Genomic DNA, 18,403 nt, shown 5'->3' with positions numbered 1-18,403 from the left:
ATAGTATAGTCTAAAGTCTCGTCTATAGTTTAGCATATAGTCTATTCTTAAGTCTAGTCTATAGTATGTTCTATAGTTTAGTCTATAGCCTAGTCTATAGTCTAGCCTATATGGTCTATAGCCTAGCCTATAGTGTAGTCTAAAGTCTTGTCTATAGTCTAGTCTATAGTCTAGTCTATAGTCTAGTCTATAGTCTAGTCTATAGTCTAGTCTATAGTCTAGTCTATAGTCTAGTCTATAGTCTAGTCTATAGTCTAGTCTATAATCTAGTCTATAGTCTAGTCTATAGTCTAGTCTATAGTCTAGTCTATAGTCTAGTCTATAGTCTACTCTATAGACTAGTCTATAGTCTAGTCTATAGTCTAGTCTATAGTCTAGTCTATAGTCTAGTCTATAGTCTAGTCTATAGTCAAGTCTATAGTCTAGTCTATAGTCTAGTCTATAGTCTAGTCTATAGACTAGTCTGTAGTCTAGTCTATAGTCTAGTCTATAGTCTAGTCTATAGTCTAGTCTATAGTCTAGTATGTAGTCTAGTCTGTAGTGTAGTCTGTAGTCTATTACATAGTCTAGTCTATGTCTAGTAGTCTACTCTATTCATTTTTAGGTTTGTGAAAAGCTTTTTTAATTATAAAAGAAGCTTTTGCCTCTCTCTGATGTTGTTTACATTAAGCTTCTTTAATTATTGTTCCTCCTTCTTTGTTCATTATCTGCCCTCTCACCTTTACACTTTCTCAATTTAAATTGAGCCTCTTTCAATATTTTCACTCATTAAGATGCTGTTGTTGTTGCTGTTAATAGATCAACTTGAATTTTTGACACTTTTGCTTTTAATTTTATTCTTAAACAATTAGTTTAATACAGCATTTGTTTTAAGACGGTTCGGTGATCGGAAAATGACCGGAGTGATCATTACTTAATAAAAAAAGTGTAATTAAAAAGCAAAATCATAATTAAAAATATCAGTTTCAAAAGTATTCAAATTTAAAAAGTGTTTTAAATAAAATTAAATTTTAAATAAAATTAAATTTTAAATAAAATTATTATAATTTTAAATAAAATATATAATTTCTTAATTAGTGAAAATGAAGAGTGAAATCGAATATATTAAAGTAGTATAATAAATAGTGTTTAAAATAAATTTTATTAAAATTATTATAAAAAGTGTTTTAATGAAATTAGTCTTTTTGTTAAAAAAAGTTAAGTTCGAAATCAAATATATAAGTGCGTAATTGAAATGCAGCAGCAGCGCTGCCTTTTCTTTGCCTTTATTTTTTGTTTTGTGTTAAAAAATTCTTTACTTTGCGTCGCATTTTGTTCGTTGTTAGTGTTTTTGCTGTAACAAATAAATCGAATCATTGAGCCTGTCCGAACAGGCTCCATTGTAAAAGCAACAAAACAATAACAAACTTCTTGTGGTATGTAAATGCATTTGTTTATTATTTTTATTGAAAGAGAGCAGCAATTAAGAGATATTGCAAAAATTAAATATTAAGAGAAACCAGGAGACCGTAATGAAGTCTATAGTTTAGTTATAGTCTTATCTATAGTCTATTCTAGTCTAGTCTATAGTCTAGTCTATGATCTAGTCTATAGTCTAGTCAATAGTCTAGTCTATAGTCTAGTCTATAGTCTAGTCTAGTCTAGTCTATAGTCTAGTCTATAGTCTAGTCTATAGTCTAGTCTAGTCTATAGTCTAGTCTATAGTCTAGTCTATAGTCTAGTCTATAGTCTAGTCTATAGTCTAGTCTATAGTCTAGTCTATAGTCTAGTCTATAGTCTAGTCTATAGTCTAGTCTATAGTCTAGTCTATAGTCTAGTCTATAGTCTAGTCTATAGTCTAGTCTATAGTCTAGTCTATAGTCTAGTCTATAGTCTAGTCTATAGTCTAGTCTATAGTCTAGTCTATAGTCTAGTCTATAGTCTAGTCTATAGTATATAGTCTAGTCTATTGTCTAGTCTATAGTCTAGTCTATAGTCTAGTCTATAGTATATAGTCTAGTCTATTGTCTAGTCTATAGTCTAGTCTATAGTCTAGTCTATAGTCTAGTCTATAGTCTAGTCTATAGTCTAGTCTATAGTCTAGTCTATAGTCTAGTCTATAGTCTAGTCTATAGTCTAGTCTATAGTCTAGTCTATAGTCTAGTCTATAGTCTAGTCTATAGTCTAGTCTATAGTCTAGTCTATAGTCTAGTCTATAGTCTAGTCTATAGTCTAGTCTATAGTCTAGTCTATAGTCTAGTCTATAGTCTAGTCTATAGTCTAGTCTATAGTCTAGTCTATAGTCTAGTCTATAGTCTAGTCTATAGTCTAGTCTATAGTCTAGTCTATAGTCTAGTCTATAGTCTAGTCTATAGTCTAGTCTATAGTCTAGTCTATAGTCTAGTCCTATAGTCTAGTCTATAGTCTAGTCTATAGTCTAGTCTATAGTCTAGTCTATAGTCTAGTCTATAGTCTAGTCAATAGTCGAGTCTATAGTCGAGTCTATAGTCTATTCTATAGTCTAGTCTATAGTCTAGTCTATAGTCTAGTCTATAGTCTAGTCTATAGTCTAGTCTATAGTCTAGTCTATAGTCTAGTCTATAGTCTAGTCTATAGTCTAGTCTATAGTCTAGTCTATAGTCTAGTCTATAGTCTATTCTATAGTCTAGTCTATAGTCGAGCCTATAGTCTAGTCTATAGTCGAGTCTATAGTCTAGTCTATAGTCGAGTCTATAGTCTAGTCTATAGTCGAGTCTATACTCTAGCCTATAGTCTAGTCTATACTCTAGCCTATAGTCTAGTCTATAGTCTAACCTATAGTCTAGCCTATAGTCTAGTCTATAGTCTAGCCTATAGTCTAGTCTATAGTCTAGCCTATAGTCTAGCCTATAGTCTAGTCTATAGTCTAGTATAGACTATTCTAGTCTATAGTCTAGTCTATAGGCTAGTCTATAGTCTAGTCTATAGGCTAGTCTATAGTCTAGTCTATAGGCTAGTCTATAGTCTAGTCTATAGTCTAGTCTATAGTCTAGTCTATAGTCTAGTCTATAGTCTAGTCTATAGTCTAGTCTATAGTCTAGTCTATAGTCTAGTCTATAGTCTAGTCTATAGTCTAGTCTATAGTCTAGTCTATAGTCTAGTCTATAGTCCAGTCTATAGTCTAGTCTATAGTCTAGTCTATAGTCTAGTCTATAGTCTAGTCTATAGTCTAGTCTATAGTCTAGTCTATAGTCTAGTCTATAGTCTAGTAGTCTAGTCTATAGTCTAGTCTAGTATAGTCTAGTCTAGTCTATAGTCTAGTCTATAGTCTAGTCTAGTCTATAGTCTAGTCTAGTCTATAGTCTATAGTCTATAGTCTAGTCTAGTCTATAGTCTAGTCTAGTCTAGTCTATAGTCTATAGTCTAGTCTAGTCTATAGTCTAGTCTATAGTCTTGCCTATAGTCTAGTCTATAGGCTAGTCTGTAGCCTAGTCTATAGTCTAGTCTATAGTCTAGTCTATAGTTTAGTCTATAGTCTAGTCTATAGTCTAGTCTATAGTCTAGTCTATAGTCTAGTCTAGAGTCTAGTCTATAGACTGGTCTATATTCTAGTCTATAGTCTAGTCTATAGTCTAGTCTATAGTCTGGTTTATAGTCTGGTTTATAGTCTAGTCTATAGTCTAGTCTATAGTCTAGTTTATATTGTCTGGGCTATTGTCTGGTGTATAGACTTGACTTTAGTCTAATCTATAGTCTTTACTATAATCTATTGGTTAAACCTTATGCCAAACAGTAGTAATCAACTGAAGGGTGCAAATTATATGCGAATGAAAAAAAAGCATCAAATGAAATTTTCGAAAAACAAATTTAACTAAAAACATTACAAACCGTAACGAAATGAAATTGTGGAAAATAAATAAAAAATATTCAACTGTAAATAAATATAAGGAGTAAAAAACACAATGAAAGTAATGAAAAGGTGTGAATGTATTCCCGGCAATCTGTATGTGAAGTTTTCATTGTTTTTTGCAAGTAAGAGGGATTGTGTTAAAAAAAAGTACTTAATTTTATTTATTGTTTTAAATAACTTTACACTCTAGCTAAAATACTTACATTTAGAGTAAATCATGTTGATGTTGTTAATTTACAAGTAGCATTTTTACACATGCTGCTATGGCAAACGATTAACTTTGTTTTTTGTTTAATAAGATAAAGGTTGTTAATAAAAAGTAATTGGAATTTAATTTATTTTTATAACATTGATAAAGGTGCAGTTAGAATGGAATGATTTGGGTTTAATTTAATGCAATAAATTATGGTTATTTTTTAATGTTTTTAAATAAAAGTGATATATTGGCTTTTTTAAAGGAGTTAATGTTTTATTAAAATATTAATATGAAAATTCTACAGTCGATTTGCCATTCTAAGAAAATTTTCTTGTTAATAGGAAAATATGATAATATTTCCATGATATTTAATAACAAAATCAACTAGACGTATGATTAATATTAATTTATACAATTTCTATAGAAAAACTTGCTTTTACTCTGATTTCCAAAGGAAACTTAATACAATATTGATAAATATCAAACAAATTACATGCTTAGATTGTAATTTATTACAGCAAACACAATCAGCTTTTGATGGCTATTACAATTTTTCTCATTTTGGCTAAAACTCCTTTGGTCAATGTTTTCTCTACCTTTATGTTCAATGATCACAATCAATTTTATGCCTTTTTGTAAAAAAGTTTGAGTGTGATGTTGATGATAATGACAAAAGAAAACCAATAATATTACGATAAATATCTGGCATGTCACAGAAAACTATTTTTCCAGCTGATTACCTGGGAAAAATATATTTGATAGATAGTTTAATATAGAAAGGACACTTATACATGTGATAAAAAGGCAACAAATAAACAAAACTTAACCAACTCAAGACTTTCAAAATACTCTATAACACTTCACATCAAACAAGACAAAGTGTTTCTATGTGGCAAATTTAGCTCATATACTGCTGTCTGTAGCGTTAATATAAAAATCTCTGCAAAATTTATACACATATTACTTAGGTGACACCTGTAAAAAGTCTCAAAACCAGACCATGTTTCTTATACCTTTATACCGTATGTTTGTATGTGATTTCTTTTAATATTGCATGATTGCCTTTAATATCAATAATCTAAATTTCATATTATCAAGAAGAAAAAAATCGACTTTCTTAAGGTAGCCTTTTCTTAACGCTTCAATGAACCAAGAAATACCTGAAAAAAGCAAATGGTCAAGAAAATATTTGTATCAAAGTAAAAAGAAGAGTTAAACGCCCCTCTTGGTCTGGAAAGGTTTAAATTAAAATATAACGAATAAAGTTTTAAAATTGAATTTTTAATATTAGATCAAATAGATTCCTACTATAGACTAAATAAAGTAGAAAAAACTGGAAACAGATTAGATAACAGTTTAGATAATAGACTAGACTGTAGTCTAGTGTATAGTCTATACATAGTTTAGGCTATAGTTTAGTCTATAGTTTAGGCTATAGTCTAGTCTATAGTCTAGTCTATATTCAAGTCTATAATTTAGTCAATGGTTTATCTATAGTCTAATCTATAGTCTAGTCTATAGTCCAGTCTATAGTGTAGTCTACAGTCTAGTCTATAGTCTAGCCTATAGTCTAGTCTATAGTCTAGCCTATAGTCTAGTCTATAGTCTAGTCTATAGTCTAGCCTATAGTCTAGTCTATAGTCTAGTAGTCTATAGTCTAGTCTATAGTCTAGTCTATAGTCTAGTCTATAGTCTAGTCTATAGTCTAGTCTATAGTCTAGTCTATAGTATAGTCTATAGTCTGTATAGTCTAGTCTATAGTCTAGTCTATAGTCTAGTCTATAGTCTAGTCTATAGTCTAGTCTATAGTCTAGTCTATAGTCTAGTCTATAGTCTAGTCTATAGTCTAGTCTATAGTCTAGTCTATAGTCTAGTCTATAGTCTAGTCTATAGTCTAGTCTATAGTCTAGTCTATAGTCTAGTCTATAGTCTAGTCTATAGTCTAGTCTATAGTCTAGTCTATAGTCTAGTCTATAGTCTAGTCTATAGTCTAGTCTATAGTCTAGTCTATAGTTCTAGTCTATAGTCTAGTCTATAGTCTAGTCTATAGTCTAGTCTATAGTCTAGTCTATAGTCTAGTCTATAGTCTAGTCTATAGTCTAGTCTATTAGTCTAGTCTAGTTCTAGTCTAGTCTATAGTCTAGTCTATAGTCTAGTCTATAGTCTAGTCTATAGTCTAGTATAGTCTAGTCTAGTCTAGTCTATAGTCTAGTCTATAGTCTAGTCTATAGTCTAGTCTATAGTCTAGTCTATAGTAGTCTATAGTCTAGTCTATAGTCTAGTCTATAGTCTAGTCTATAGTCTAGTCTATAGTCTAGTCTATAGTCTAGTCTATAGTCTAGTCTATAGTCTAGTCTATAGTCTAGTCCAGCGGTTCCACCGTTTTTTACTTCGCGGACCCCTTGAGGAATTTATTTAATTTCACGGACCCCCATACATATTTTGATATCTTATTGTTATAAATAATTGTTCATCCGAAAATTGTCTTAGTCCTGGTCCATAAACCCTATAAATTATTCATGTTCATTTCTCGTCACGGTAGCGAAAGGTTCCTTTATCAAGTATTGCCGACATGGCTTAAAGAGTCATGTTTCTAATTTTTTTGCGAATGCATAGGAGTGAGCTGAGTATGTAAGCTAAGTTTTCGGGAAAATATGTGAAAGTTAGACTTCTTCGATGATGTTTCGGAATAAAATATTATGAAATGTAACCTAACTTCATATTCCGGGATACCAGTATCAGTATTTAATTCTAAGGAAATCATTATCCGTCTGATATAAAAACATTTATTTCGATACATATACATTTATAAAAATTACAAATCACGTAATACTTCACTTTAAAAAGGGGAAAAATAAATTTGTAGGGCCTAGCTTCATCCTGATAAACGACCGAAACAATAAAATTCAAAAAGTCCCCAACAAATCTGGGATTATTGAATAAAAATTGTGTATTTTAGTATTTATGAAAAATTTGGAGATATTTTTAATATTTTCTAACATATAGAGAATATTTTTTATTCATGATTTTTTTCGTTCGTCTTCGCGGACCCCCTAGGATTTTGCTACGGACCACTAGGGGTGCGCGGACCCCCTTTTGGGAACCGTTGGTCTAGTCTATAGTCTAGTCTATAGTCTAGTCTATAGTCTAGTCTATAGTCTAGTCTATAGTCTAGTCTATAGTCTAGTCTATAGTCTAGTCTATAGTCTAGTCTATAGTCTAGTCTATAGTCTAGTCTTAGTCTAGTCTATAGTCTAGTCTATAGTCTAGTCTATAGTCTAGTCTATAGTTAGTCTATAGTCTAGTCTATAGTTAGTCTTAGTCTAGTCTATAGTCTAGTCTATAGTCTAGTCTATATAGTCCTAGTCTATAGTCTAGTCTATAGTCTAGTCTATAGTCTAGTCTATAGTCTAGTCTATAGTCTAGTCTATAGTCTAGTCTATAGTCTAGTCTATAGTCTAGTCTATAGTCTAGCTATAGTCTAGTCTATAGTCTAGTCTATAGTTCTAGTCTATAGTCTAGTCTATAGTCTAGTCTATAGTCTAGTCTATAGTCTAGTCTATAGTCTAGTCTATAGTCTAGTCTATAGTCTAGTCTATAGTCTAGTCTATAGTCTAGTCTATAGTCTAGTCTATAGTCTAGTCTATAGTCTAGTCTATAGTCTAGTTATAGTCTAGTCTATAGTCTAGTCTATAGTCTAGTCTATAGTCTAGTCTATAGTCTAGTCTATCTAGTCTATAGTCTAGTCTATAGTCTAGTCTATAGTCTAGTCTATAGTCTAGTCTATAGTCTAGTCTATAGTCTATCTATAGTCTAGTCTATAGTCTAGTCTATAGTCTAGTCTATAGTCTAGTCTATAGTCTAGTCTATAGTCTAGTCTATAGTCTAGTCTATAGTCTAGTCTATAGTCTAGTCTATAGTCTAGTCTATAGTCTAGTCTATAGTCTAGTCTATAGTCTAGTCTATAGTCTAGTCTATAGTCTAGTCTATAGTCTAGTCTATAGTCTAGTCTATAGTCTAGTCTATAGTCTAGTCTATAGTCTAGTCTATAGTCTAGTCTATAGTCTAGTCTATAGTCTAGTCTATAGTCTAGTCTATAGTCTAGTCTATAGTCTAGTCTATAGTCTAGTCTATAGTCTAGTCTATAGTCTAGTCTATAGTCTAGTCTATAGTCTAGTCTATAGTCTAGTCTAGTCTATAGTCTAGTCTATAGTCTAGTCTATAGTCTAGTCTATAGTCTAGTCTATAGTCTAGTCTATAGTCTAGTCTATAGTCTAGTCTATAGTCTAGTCTATAGTCTAGTCTATAGTCTAGTCTATAGTCTAGTCTATAGTCTAGTCTATAGTCTAGTCTATAGTCTAGTCTATAGTCTAGTCTATAGTCTAGTCTATAGTCTAGTCTATAGTCTAGTCTATAGTCTAGTCTATAGTCTAGTCTATAGTCTAGTCTATAGTCTAGTCTATAGTCTAGTCTATAGTCTAGTCTATAGTCTAGTCTATAGTCTAGTCTATAGTCTAGTCTATAGTCTAGTCTATAGTCTAGTCTATAGTCTAGTCTATAGTCTAGTCTATAGTCTAGTCTATAGTCTAGTCTATAGTCTAGTCTATAGTCTAGTCTATAGTCTAGTCTATAGTCTAGTCTATAGTCTAGTCTATAGTCTAGTCTAGTCTATAGTCTAGTCTATAGTCTAGTCTATAGTCTAGTCTATAGTCTAGTCTATAGTCTAGTCTATAGTCTAGTCTATAGTCTAGTCTATAGTCTAGTCTAGTCTATAGTCTAGTCTAGTCTATAGTCTAGTCTATAGTCTAGTCTAGTCTATAGTCTAGTCTATAGTCTAGTCTATAGTCTAGTCTATAGTCTAGTCTATAGTCTAGTCTATAGTCTAGTCTATAGTCTAGTCTGTAGTCTAGTGTACAGTCTATTCTATAGTCTTATCTACTTCAATAAACATATAATTTGATCTTTAGGAATAACTGAACACATTTTAATTTGTTTAAACATTTCCATTTATTCAACACTTTTTATAGTCTTCTCTCTCCCAATAAATATTTTCCAACAATTTCGTGCTGGGCATATCACAACGGCACGAATCATTGGTACGCTTTTCAATCCAATCCAAATAACGTGTAACCCTTGTATATACGCCCGGTTTGTTAGGTCTAGCGCAACCTTCACCCCATGATACTATACCAGCCAAATGATAAATATTCAAATCTTTATTATGCACTTGAAACGGACCACCACTGTCGCCTTGACAAGAATCCTTATTGCCTTCCGGTACACCAGCGCACATCATATTTTCGGTTATACGATCTTCACCATATTTTTCATTACACTCTTCATTGGATATAATTGGGACACTGACTTGCTAGAAGTAAATATGGATTAAGTAATAAGTAGGTTTTTGTTTTAAAATAGTAGAAATATAACTTATTTACCATTAATTTTTGAGCCAAGGGTCCGCCCTCGGAGGTGGCGCCCCATCCACTAGCTATGCCAATTTCATCCAGATAAGTTTGATCTTTTAAAGGCATACACACCGGTCTTAAAACATTTGACATTTCGACCGGTTCTGACAGATGTATTAGACCAATGTCATTGTCAATATTAAATGGATTGTAACGTTCATGTATGAGAACTCGTTTTGCCTTTCTAGTAATTTCTCGGGAAGAATTAGACTTACGATCATGTACCAATAAACTAACCGAGATAGAATTAGGTCTAAAACCTCTCAAACAATGAGCTGCAGTGGCCACATAGCGATCTGAAACTAATGAGCCACCACAGTAAAAACGATTGTTATTTTTCAGCAAAGCCATCCACGGGTAGCGTATCTCTTGTGTCTCCTCTCCACAAACTATACGATTAATAACATTGGCCGTACCACACGAACAAGGCATGCACTGTTTTGTCTCTGTCAAGGGTGGTTTAATGGTAGTGACCTGTGTTATGGGATTAAATTGAAATATTGATATCAACCATTCTATGAAATTATTTTGACGAGCTTGAGATTTCTCCAGATAGTGGGTATAACTTAAACTTGCACTACATACTATTATGGTGATTATGATATGAAATTGTTTAGCAATTTTCATTTTATGCGTTTACTTTGTCAATGTTTTAATGTTTCACGTTTCACTGTTTTTGGTCAACTAACTGTGTGGCTAAAAAGAAATGTTTATCTTCCTAACTTTATCTTTGTTATACCCTCCACCACCATCAGTGGTGATAGAGGGTATATATAACTTTGTCATTCCGTGTGTAACACCAAGAAATATTCATCTGAGACCCAACAAAGTATATATATTCTGGGTCCTTATGAAATTCTGAGTCGATTTACCTATGTCCGTCTGTCCGTCCGTCCGTCCGTCTGTCTGTCTGTCTGTCTGTCTGTCTGTCTGTGTAAAACACGCTCACGTTAAAACGAAGCAATATAATTTAACCAAATTCACCCAAAATATTCATTATTATCCGGTACAGTTTGGTATTGAAAATGAGCAATATCGGTTCACATCGGGAAAAGTTATGAATCAAAATTTAAAACAACCTCGAAAAAAATAAGCATTTTTTTCACATTCTAATGTAATTTTCTCCAAAACTATGCAAGATAATTCCATGAAAATCACCATACATTCGTTTCTACACAAGATCTTGATCCGTGTAGAAAATTGCCAGAATCGGTCCACAATTTCATATACCTCCCATACAAAAGTACATATTCCCGGAAAATGGGCTTTTCGTTAATAACTTCCATCACAATGTCGATATCTTCACAAAATTTTACAAATTGAAATCTTATGTCAATAGAATTCTTTCAGAGAAAAATTTTCTGGATCGGTCCATAATTGGACATAGCTCCCATACAAGGTCCCCTCCCGAAAATCACTTAAACGCGCATAACTCATTACTAAATTAAGATATCCATACAAAATTTGGTATAAGTATTGCCCATATGCATAGAAATATTACTGTGAAAGTTTTTTCCGATCGGTCCATAATTGGTCATAGCTCCCATACAAGGTCCCCTCCCGAAAATCACATAAACGCGCATAACTCATTACTAAATTAAGATATCCATACAAAATTTGGTATAAGTATTGCCGATATGCATAGAAATATTACTGTGAAAGTTTTTTCCGATCGGTGCAAAATTGGTCATAGCTCCCATACAAGGTCCCCTCCCGAAAATCACTTAAACGCGCATAACTCATTACTAAATTAAGATATCCATACAAAATTTGGTATAAGTATTGCCCATATGCATAGAAATATTACTGTGAAAGTTTTTTCCGATCGGTCCATAATTGGTCATAGCTCCCATACAAGGTCCCCTCCCGAAAATCACATAAACGCGCATAACTCATTACTAAATTAAGATATCTATATAAAATTTGGTATAAGTATTGCCCATATGCATAGAAATATTACTGTGAAAGTTTTTTCCGATCGGTCCAAAATTGGTCATAGCTCCCATACAAGGTCCCCTCCCGAAAATCACTTAAACGCGCATAACTCATTACTAAATTAAGATATCCATATAAAATTTGGTATAAGTATTGTCCATATGCATAGAAATATTACTGTGAAAATTTTTCCGATCGGTCCATAATTGGTCATAGCTCCCATACAAGGTCCCCTCCCGAAAATCACATATACGCGCATAACTCATTACTAAATTAAGATATCCATATAAAATTTGGTATAAGTATTGCCCATATGCACAGAAATATTACTGTGAAAGTTTTTTCCGATCGGTCCATAATTGGTCATAGCTCCCATACAAGGTCCCCTCCCGAAAATCACATAAACGCGCATAACTCATTACTAAATTAAGATATCCATATAAAATTTGGTATAAGTATTGCCCATATGCATAGAAATATTACTGTGAAAGTTTTTTCCGATCGGACCAAAATTGGTCATAGCTCCCATACAAGGTCCCATCCCGAAAATCACTTAAACGCGCATAAATCATTACTTAATTAAGATATCCATATAAAATTTGGTATGAAAATTGCCCACATGCATAGAAATATTACTGTAAAAATTTTTTGGGTCGGTTCAAAATTGGTCATAGCTCCCATACAAGGTCCCCTCCCGAAAATCACTTAAACGCGCATAACTCATTACTAAATTAAGATATCCATACAAAATTTGGTATAATTATTGCCCATATGCATAGAAATATTACTGTGAAAGTTTTTTCCGATCGGTCCATAATTGGTCATAGCTCCCATACAAGGTCCCCTCCCGAAAATCACTTAAACGCGCATAAATCATTACTTAATTAAGATATCCATATAAAATTTGGTACAAGTATTGCACATATGCGCAGAAATATTACTGTGAAATTTTTTTCCGATCGGTTCATAATTGGTCATAGCTCCCATACAAGGTCCCCTCCCGAAAATCACTTAAACGCTCATAACTCATTACTAACTATAAAGTTTGGCAGAAGTATTGCTCATATACAGAGAAATATTACTGTGAAATTGTTTTCCTATCGGTCCATTGATCATAGCTGCTATACAAGGTGCCTTTCAGAAAACACTTAAAGGCACATAACTCATTAGGAAATAGTGATACCCATAAAATATTTGGCATTAATACTATTTTTGTACACATAAATGTTATTTCAAAATTTTTTCACGATTAGTCTAACCTTGGTCATAGCTCCCATATAAGGTTCCCTCCCGAAAATCACTTAAACGCACATAATTCATTACCAAATATTGATATCGTACATTTAGCAAAATTATTGCTCTTATATACATAAATTACACTATAAAATTGTTTTACGATCGGTCCATATTTGGTCATAGCTCTCATACTAGGTCCCCTCCAGAAAATCACTTAAATGCACAATATTCATTACCAAATAATGATATAGATAAAGAATTTTGAAATTTTGTTTTTATATATAATTCGTCATAGCTCTCATACAAGGTCCTTTTACGAAAATCTCTTAAACGCACATTACTCATTACCAAATAAAGCTATTGATACAAAATTTGCCACAAATATTAGTTTTGTATACAAAAATTCTATTTCAAGATTTCTCACGATCGGCTCATAACATGGGTGCGGTCTGTCCCATACAAGGTTCCCTTACGAAAATCACTTAAACACACATTACTTATTACTAAATTACGATATAGATATAAAATTTTACTGAAATATAGCTTTTATGTACAGAAATTTAGCTTAAAGAATTTTTTACGATCGGACTATAATTGGCCATATCTAGGTCCTGCCCCTGAAAGCACTTTAACCGTATTTAACTAGTTGCATTATCAATTTGTGTAGAACAAAATTATATATATGTATTTTGAAAATCCTTTAATTTTCACACACATGCATACATGCAAATTCCTAAATATCGCTAAGCGCTATAAAAATATAAAGAAAATTGCGTTTGTAATGTTCAATAAATCTTGGAATTGTAATAGATTTATTTCTACAAATATTTGACCAATTAGAAAATTCTTAATATAAAAGTAGCTGGTGGAGGGTATTTAAGATTCGGCTCAGCCGAATTTAGCACTCTAACTTGTTTTGAATTTTGATCGCCAACAAACCAGAATGAAATGCTATAATTATTTATGGTGGCTCTTCTCTTTCTGTTATTATATTCATACAATTAATATAATTAATATGCACTGCAGGTTTTTATTTATGATCATTACTCAAGTTGATTTCAATTACAACAAAACTGGGTTTGGCTTAAACTTTAAGCATAAAAGAAAGTTTGCATGTGTAAGACAAGTTTATTGTGTGATTGGCTCTTGTGTGACTTAGAGGTGCAAATGGTTCAAAAAACATTTACAGTTTTTAGACTAGTCTATAAACTAGACAATAGCCAAGACTACAACTAGACTATAGACTAGTATTTAGACTAGACTATAGACTAGACTATAAACTAGACTATAGACTGGATTATAGACTAGACTATAGACTAGGCTATAGAACTAGACAAGACTATAGACTAGACTATAGACTAGACTATAGACTAGACTATAGACTAGACTATAGACTAGACTATAGACTAGACTATAGACTAGACTATAGACTAGACTATAGACTAGACTATAGACTAGACTACAGACTAGACTATAGACTAGACTATAGACTAGACTACAAGACAGAGACTAGACTAGACTAGACTATAGACTAGACTAGACTAGACTAATAGACTAGACTATAGACTAGACTATAGACTAGACTATAGACTAGACTATAGACTAAGACTAGACTATAGACTAGACTATAGACTAGACTATAGACTAGACTATAGACTAGACTATAGACTAGACTATAGACTAGACTATAGACTAGACTATAGACTAGACTATAGACTAGACTATAGACTAGACTATAGACTAGACTATAGACTAGACTATAGACTAGACTATAGATAGACTATAGACTAACTATAGACTAGAACTATAGACTAGACTATAGACTAGACTATAGACTAGACTATAGACTAGACTATAGACTAGACTATAGACTAGACTATAGACTAGACTAGACTACTAGACTAGACTATAGACTAGACTATAGACTAGACTATAGACTAGAATATAGACTAGACTATAGACTAGACTACAGACTAGACTATAGACTAGACTATAGACTAGACTACAGACTAGACTATAGACTAGACTACTATAGACTAGACTATAGACTAGACTATAGACTAGACTATAGACTAGACTATAGACTAGACTATAGACTAGACTAGCTAGACTATAGACTAGACTATAGACTAGACTATAGACTAGACTATAGACTAGACTATAGACTAGACTATAGACTAGACTATAGACTAGACTATAGACTAGACTATAGACTAGACTAGACTAGACTATAGACTAGACTATAGACTAGACTATAGACTATAGACTGGACTATAGACTAGACTATAGACTATACTATAGACTAGACTATAGACTATACTATAGACTAGACTATAGACTAGACTATAGACTAGACTATAGACTAGACTATAGACTAGACTATAGACTAGACTAGACTATAGACTAGACTATAGACTAGACTATAGACTAGACTATAGACTAGGACTATAGACTAGACTATAGACTAGACTATAGACTAGACTATAGACTAGACTATAGACTAGACTATAGACTAGACTATAGACTAGTATTTAGACTAGACTATAGACTAGACTAGACTAGACTATAAACTTAGACTATAGACTGGATTATAGACTACACTATAGACCAAACTATAGACTAGACTATAGAATAGACTATATACTAGACTATAGACTAGACAATAGACTAGACTATAGACTAGGCTATAGACTAGACTATAGACTAGACTATAGACTAGACTATAGACTAGACTATAGACTAGACTATAGACTAGACTATAGACTAGACTATAGACTTGACTATAGACTAGACTATAGACTAGACTATAGACTAGACTATAGACTTGACTATAGACTAGACTATAGACTAGACTATAGACTAGACTATAGACTAGACTATAGACTAGACTATAGACTAGACAATAGACTAGACTATAGACTAGACAATAGACTAGACTATAGACTAGACTATAGACTAGACTATAGACTAGACTATAGACTAGACAATAGACTAGACTGTAGACTAGACTATAGACTAGACTATAGACTAGACTATAGACTAGACTAGACTAGACTAGACTAGACTGTAGACTAGACTAGACTAGACTATAGACTAGACTATAGACTAGACTATAGACTAGACTATAGACTAGACTATAGACTAGACTATAGACTAGACTATAGACTAGACTATAGACTAGACTATAGACTAGACTATAGACTAGACTATAGACTAGACTATAGACTAGACTATAGACTAGACTATAGACTAGACTATAGACTAGACTATAGACTAGACTATAGACTAGACTATAGACTAGACTATAGACTAGACTATAGACTAGACTATAGACTAGACTATAGACTAGACTATAGACTAGACTATAGACTAGACTATAGACTAGACTATAGACTAGACTATAGACTAGACTATAGACTAGACTATAGACTAGACTATAGACTAGACTATAGACTAGACTATAGACTAGACTATAGACTAGACTATAGACTAGACTATAGACTAGACTATAGACTAGACTATAGACTAGACTATAGACTAGACTATAGACTAGACTATAGACTAGACTATAGACTAGACTATAGACTAGACTATAGACTAGACTATAGACTAGACTATAGACTAGACTATAGACTAGACTATAGACTAGACTATAGACTAGACTATAGACTAGACTATAGACTAGACTATAGACTAGACTATAGACTAGACTATAGACTAGACTATAGACTAGACTATAGACTAGACTATAGACTAGACTATAGACTAGACTATAGACTAGACTATAGACTAGACTATAGACTAGACTATAGACTAGACTATAGACTAGACTATAGACTAGACTATAGACTAGACTATAGACTAGACTATAGACTAGACTATTGTCTAATCTAGTCTATGTCTAGCAAACAGCAAAAAATTAAATTATTGCTGTTTATGTTTCCTATACATACCTACACACATAAAATATACTTTAAACGCCTGAAATTTTAAATGTAATTAAATAGCATTTATACAAATATTCGCCTTATTAGAAAATCCCAAATTGTAGTATCAACTGACAACCGCTTTAAAGGCGTTTTAAATTATTGAAAGAACAAGATAAAGCGATAAGACTATGATAAAAAGCAGCAAGCCAGTCAACATAATGGCAATTTAAAACCACTTAGCTCATGCTTAATTGTAGTTTAATTCTAATGTTTAAATGTGAACAACAGCAGCAACAACAAACAAGTACAATAAACCTACAATCTACCAATGTGACTTTTTGCATGATATGGCATGTTGTAATTAGATCAACTACACAGCTACTGTGTAGTTACTCTACAAATAAAGCAAGAAAAGTGGTTTGGAACTAACACATACTGTTACAAGCGTATGTGTTAGTTCTCAAATTTCAATATTTTTGCTAAAACAAAAGATTTCCTTAATTATTCTTGGTAATAATTTGGTTGTGTCTCCTCAAGTCGCCTACTATCCCTTTTTCACAAGTTACCTTAAATAACAACCTATCTACTTTACATTAAATTTATAAAATCCTAAAATTAACGCAAATTACGTGCACATTTTCTATTCTCTTGCCTCCAAGTGAAATGATTAGAAAACTCATGGTTATTAGCAGGTTTTTTGTTGGCATAATTTCACTTCTAATACATGTTTTAATGCAGGGAACTTAAGGCAAAGTAATGGCATAATAGCTGAAGTACTAAAAATGATTATAAATTGTTGTCGAAATGACTTAGCATTTAATATGGATCATACAGAGGCAGTTACTCAAGAATTTTACCATTAATTATTTAAGACAAAAAGGGTGTGTGTGTATGTGAAAGTATGCAAGAGTTTTTGTTGCTGGTATTGAATAATTAAAAGGGTTTGAGTGATAAGGAAGTTTTCTTGGTTGTTGTTTTGGTTTAAAAAAAAAGACTGGAAAGAGGTGAGAATTATGAAATTTTTTGTTAAATTTAAAAAGTTAGAAATTTAATGTAAAATTTAATGATATCATAACTTTGTTACGCGTGTTACTTTAGGATTTAAAATTTGTGTGTATATAACTGATTTACTAAACTAAAGTCTATAGTCTGGTCTATAGATAAGTGTATAGTCAAGTCTAGTCTAGTCTACAGTCTAGTCTATAGTCTAGTCTATAGTCTAGTCTACAGTCTAGTCTATAGTCTAGTCTAGTCTATAGTCTAGTCTAGTCTATAGTCTAGTCTATAGTCTAGTCTAGTCTATAGTCTAGTCTATAGTCTAGTCTAGTCTAGTCTAGTCTAGTCTAGTCTAGTCTAGTCTAGTCTAGTCTAGTCTAGTCTAGTCTAGTCTAGTCTAGTCTAGTCTAGTCTAGTCTAGTCTAGTCTAGTCTAGTCTAGTCTAGTCTAGTCTAGTCTAGTCTAGTCTAGTCTAGTCTAGTCTAGTCTAGTCTAGTCTAGTCTAGTCTAGTCTAGTCTAGTCTAGTCTAGTCTAGTCTAGTCTAGTCTAGTCTAGTCTAGTCTAGTCTAGTCTAGTCTAGTCTAGTCTAGTCTATAGTCTAGTGTAGTCTAGTCTAGTCTAGTCTATAGTCTAGTCTAGTCTAGACTAGACTATAGACTAGACTATAGACTAGACTATAGACTAGACTATAGACTAGACTATAGACTAGACTATAGACTAGACTATAGACTAGACTATAGACTTAACTGTAGGCTTGACTAAGACTAGACTATA

At 32.4% G+C, this 18,403-nt stretch overlaps 1 protein-coding gene across 2 annotated transcripts; it reads right to left on the bottom strand.

The window, feature by feature from the left end:
• Positions 1–9,052: 9,052 nt before the first annotated feature.
• Positions 9,053–10,205, bottom strand: LOC119609739 (trypsin-1-like). Of its 2 annotated transcripts, XM_037964635.1 has the most exons (3): positions 10,118–10,205; positions 9,503–10,006; positions 9,053–9,432 (listed from the first exon to the last, which is right to left on the bottom strand). In XM_037964635.1, exons 1-3 carry the CDS (start codon positions 10,157–10,159, stop codon positions 9,076–9,078), a joined length of 903 nt encoding a protein of 300 aa, XP_037820563.1. In that variant the 5' UTR covers positions 10,160–10,205; the 3' UTR covers positions 9,053–9,075. The 2 variants fall into 2 exon arrangements, with proteins under 2 accessions (XP_037820563.1, XP_037820562.1); XM_037964634.1 differs by having other exon boundaries at positions 9,503–10,205.
• Between the last annotated feature and the right edge of the window lie 8,198 nt (positions 10,206–18,403).

Source organism: Lucilia sericata, unplaced genomic scaffold (genome assembly GCF_015586225.1).
Source record: "Lucilia sericata isolate MDLA Ls3-8-SP2 unplaced genomic scaffold, ASM1558622v1 Contig001051F_arrow, whole genome shotgun sequence".
NCBI classification, from domain to species: domain Eukaryota; kingdom Metazoa; phylum Arthropoda; class Insecta; order Diptera; family Calliphoridae; genus Lucilia; species Lucilia sericata.
This window is presented reverse-complemented; position numbering and strand designations above follow the sequence as displayed.

Excerpts from the sequence above, each read along its gene's own strand:
- LOC119609739 (XM_037964634.1), bottom strand. The coding sequence starts at position 10,159 with ATGAAAATTGCTAAACAATTTCATATCATAATCACCATAATAGTATGT. Across the intron at positions 9,433-9,502 it reads CCTTGGCTCAAAAATTAATG|CAAGTCAGTGTCCCAATTAT; the intron begins GTAAATAAGTTA and ends ATTTACTTCTAG.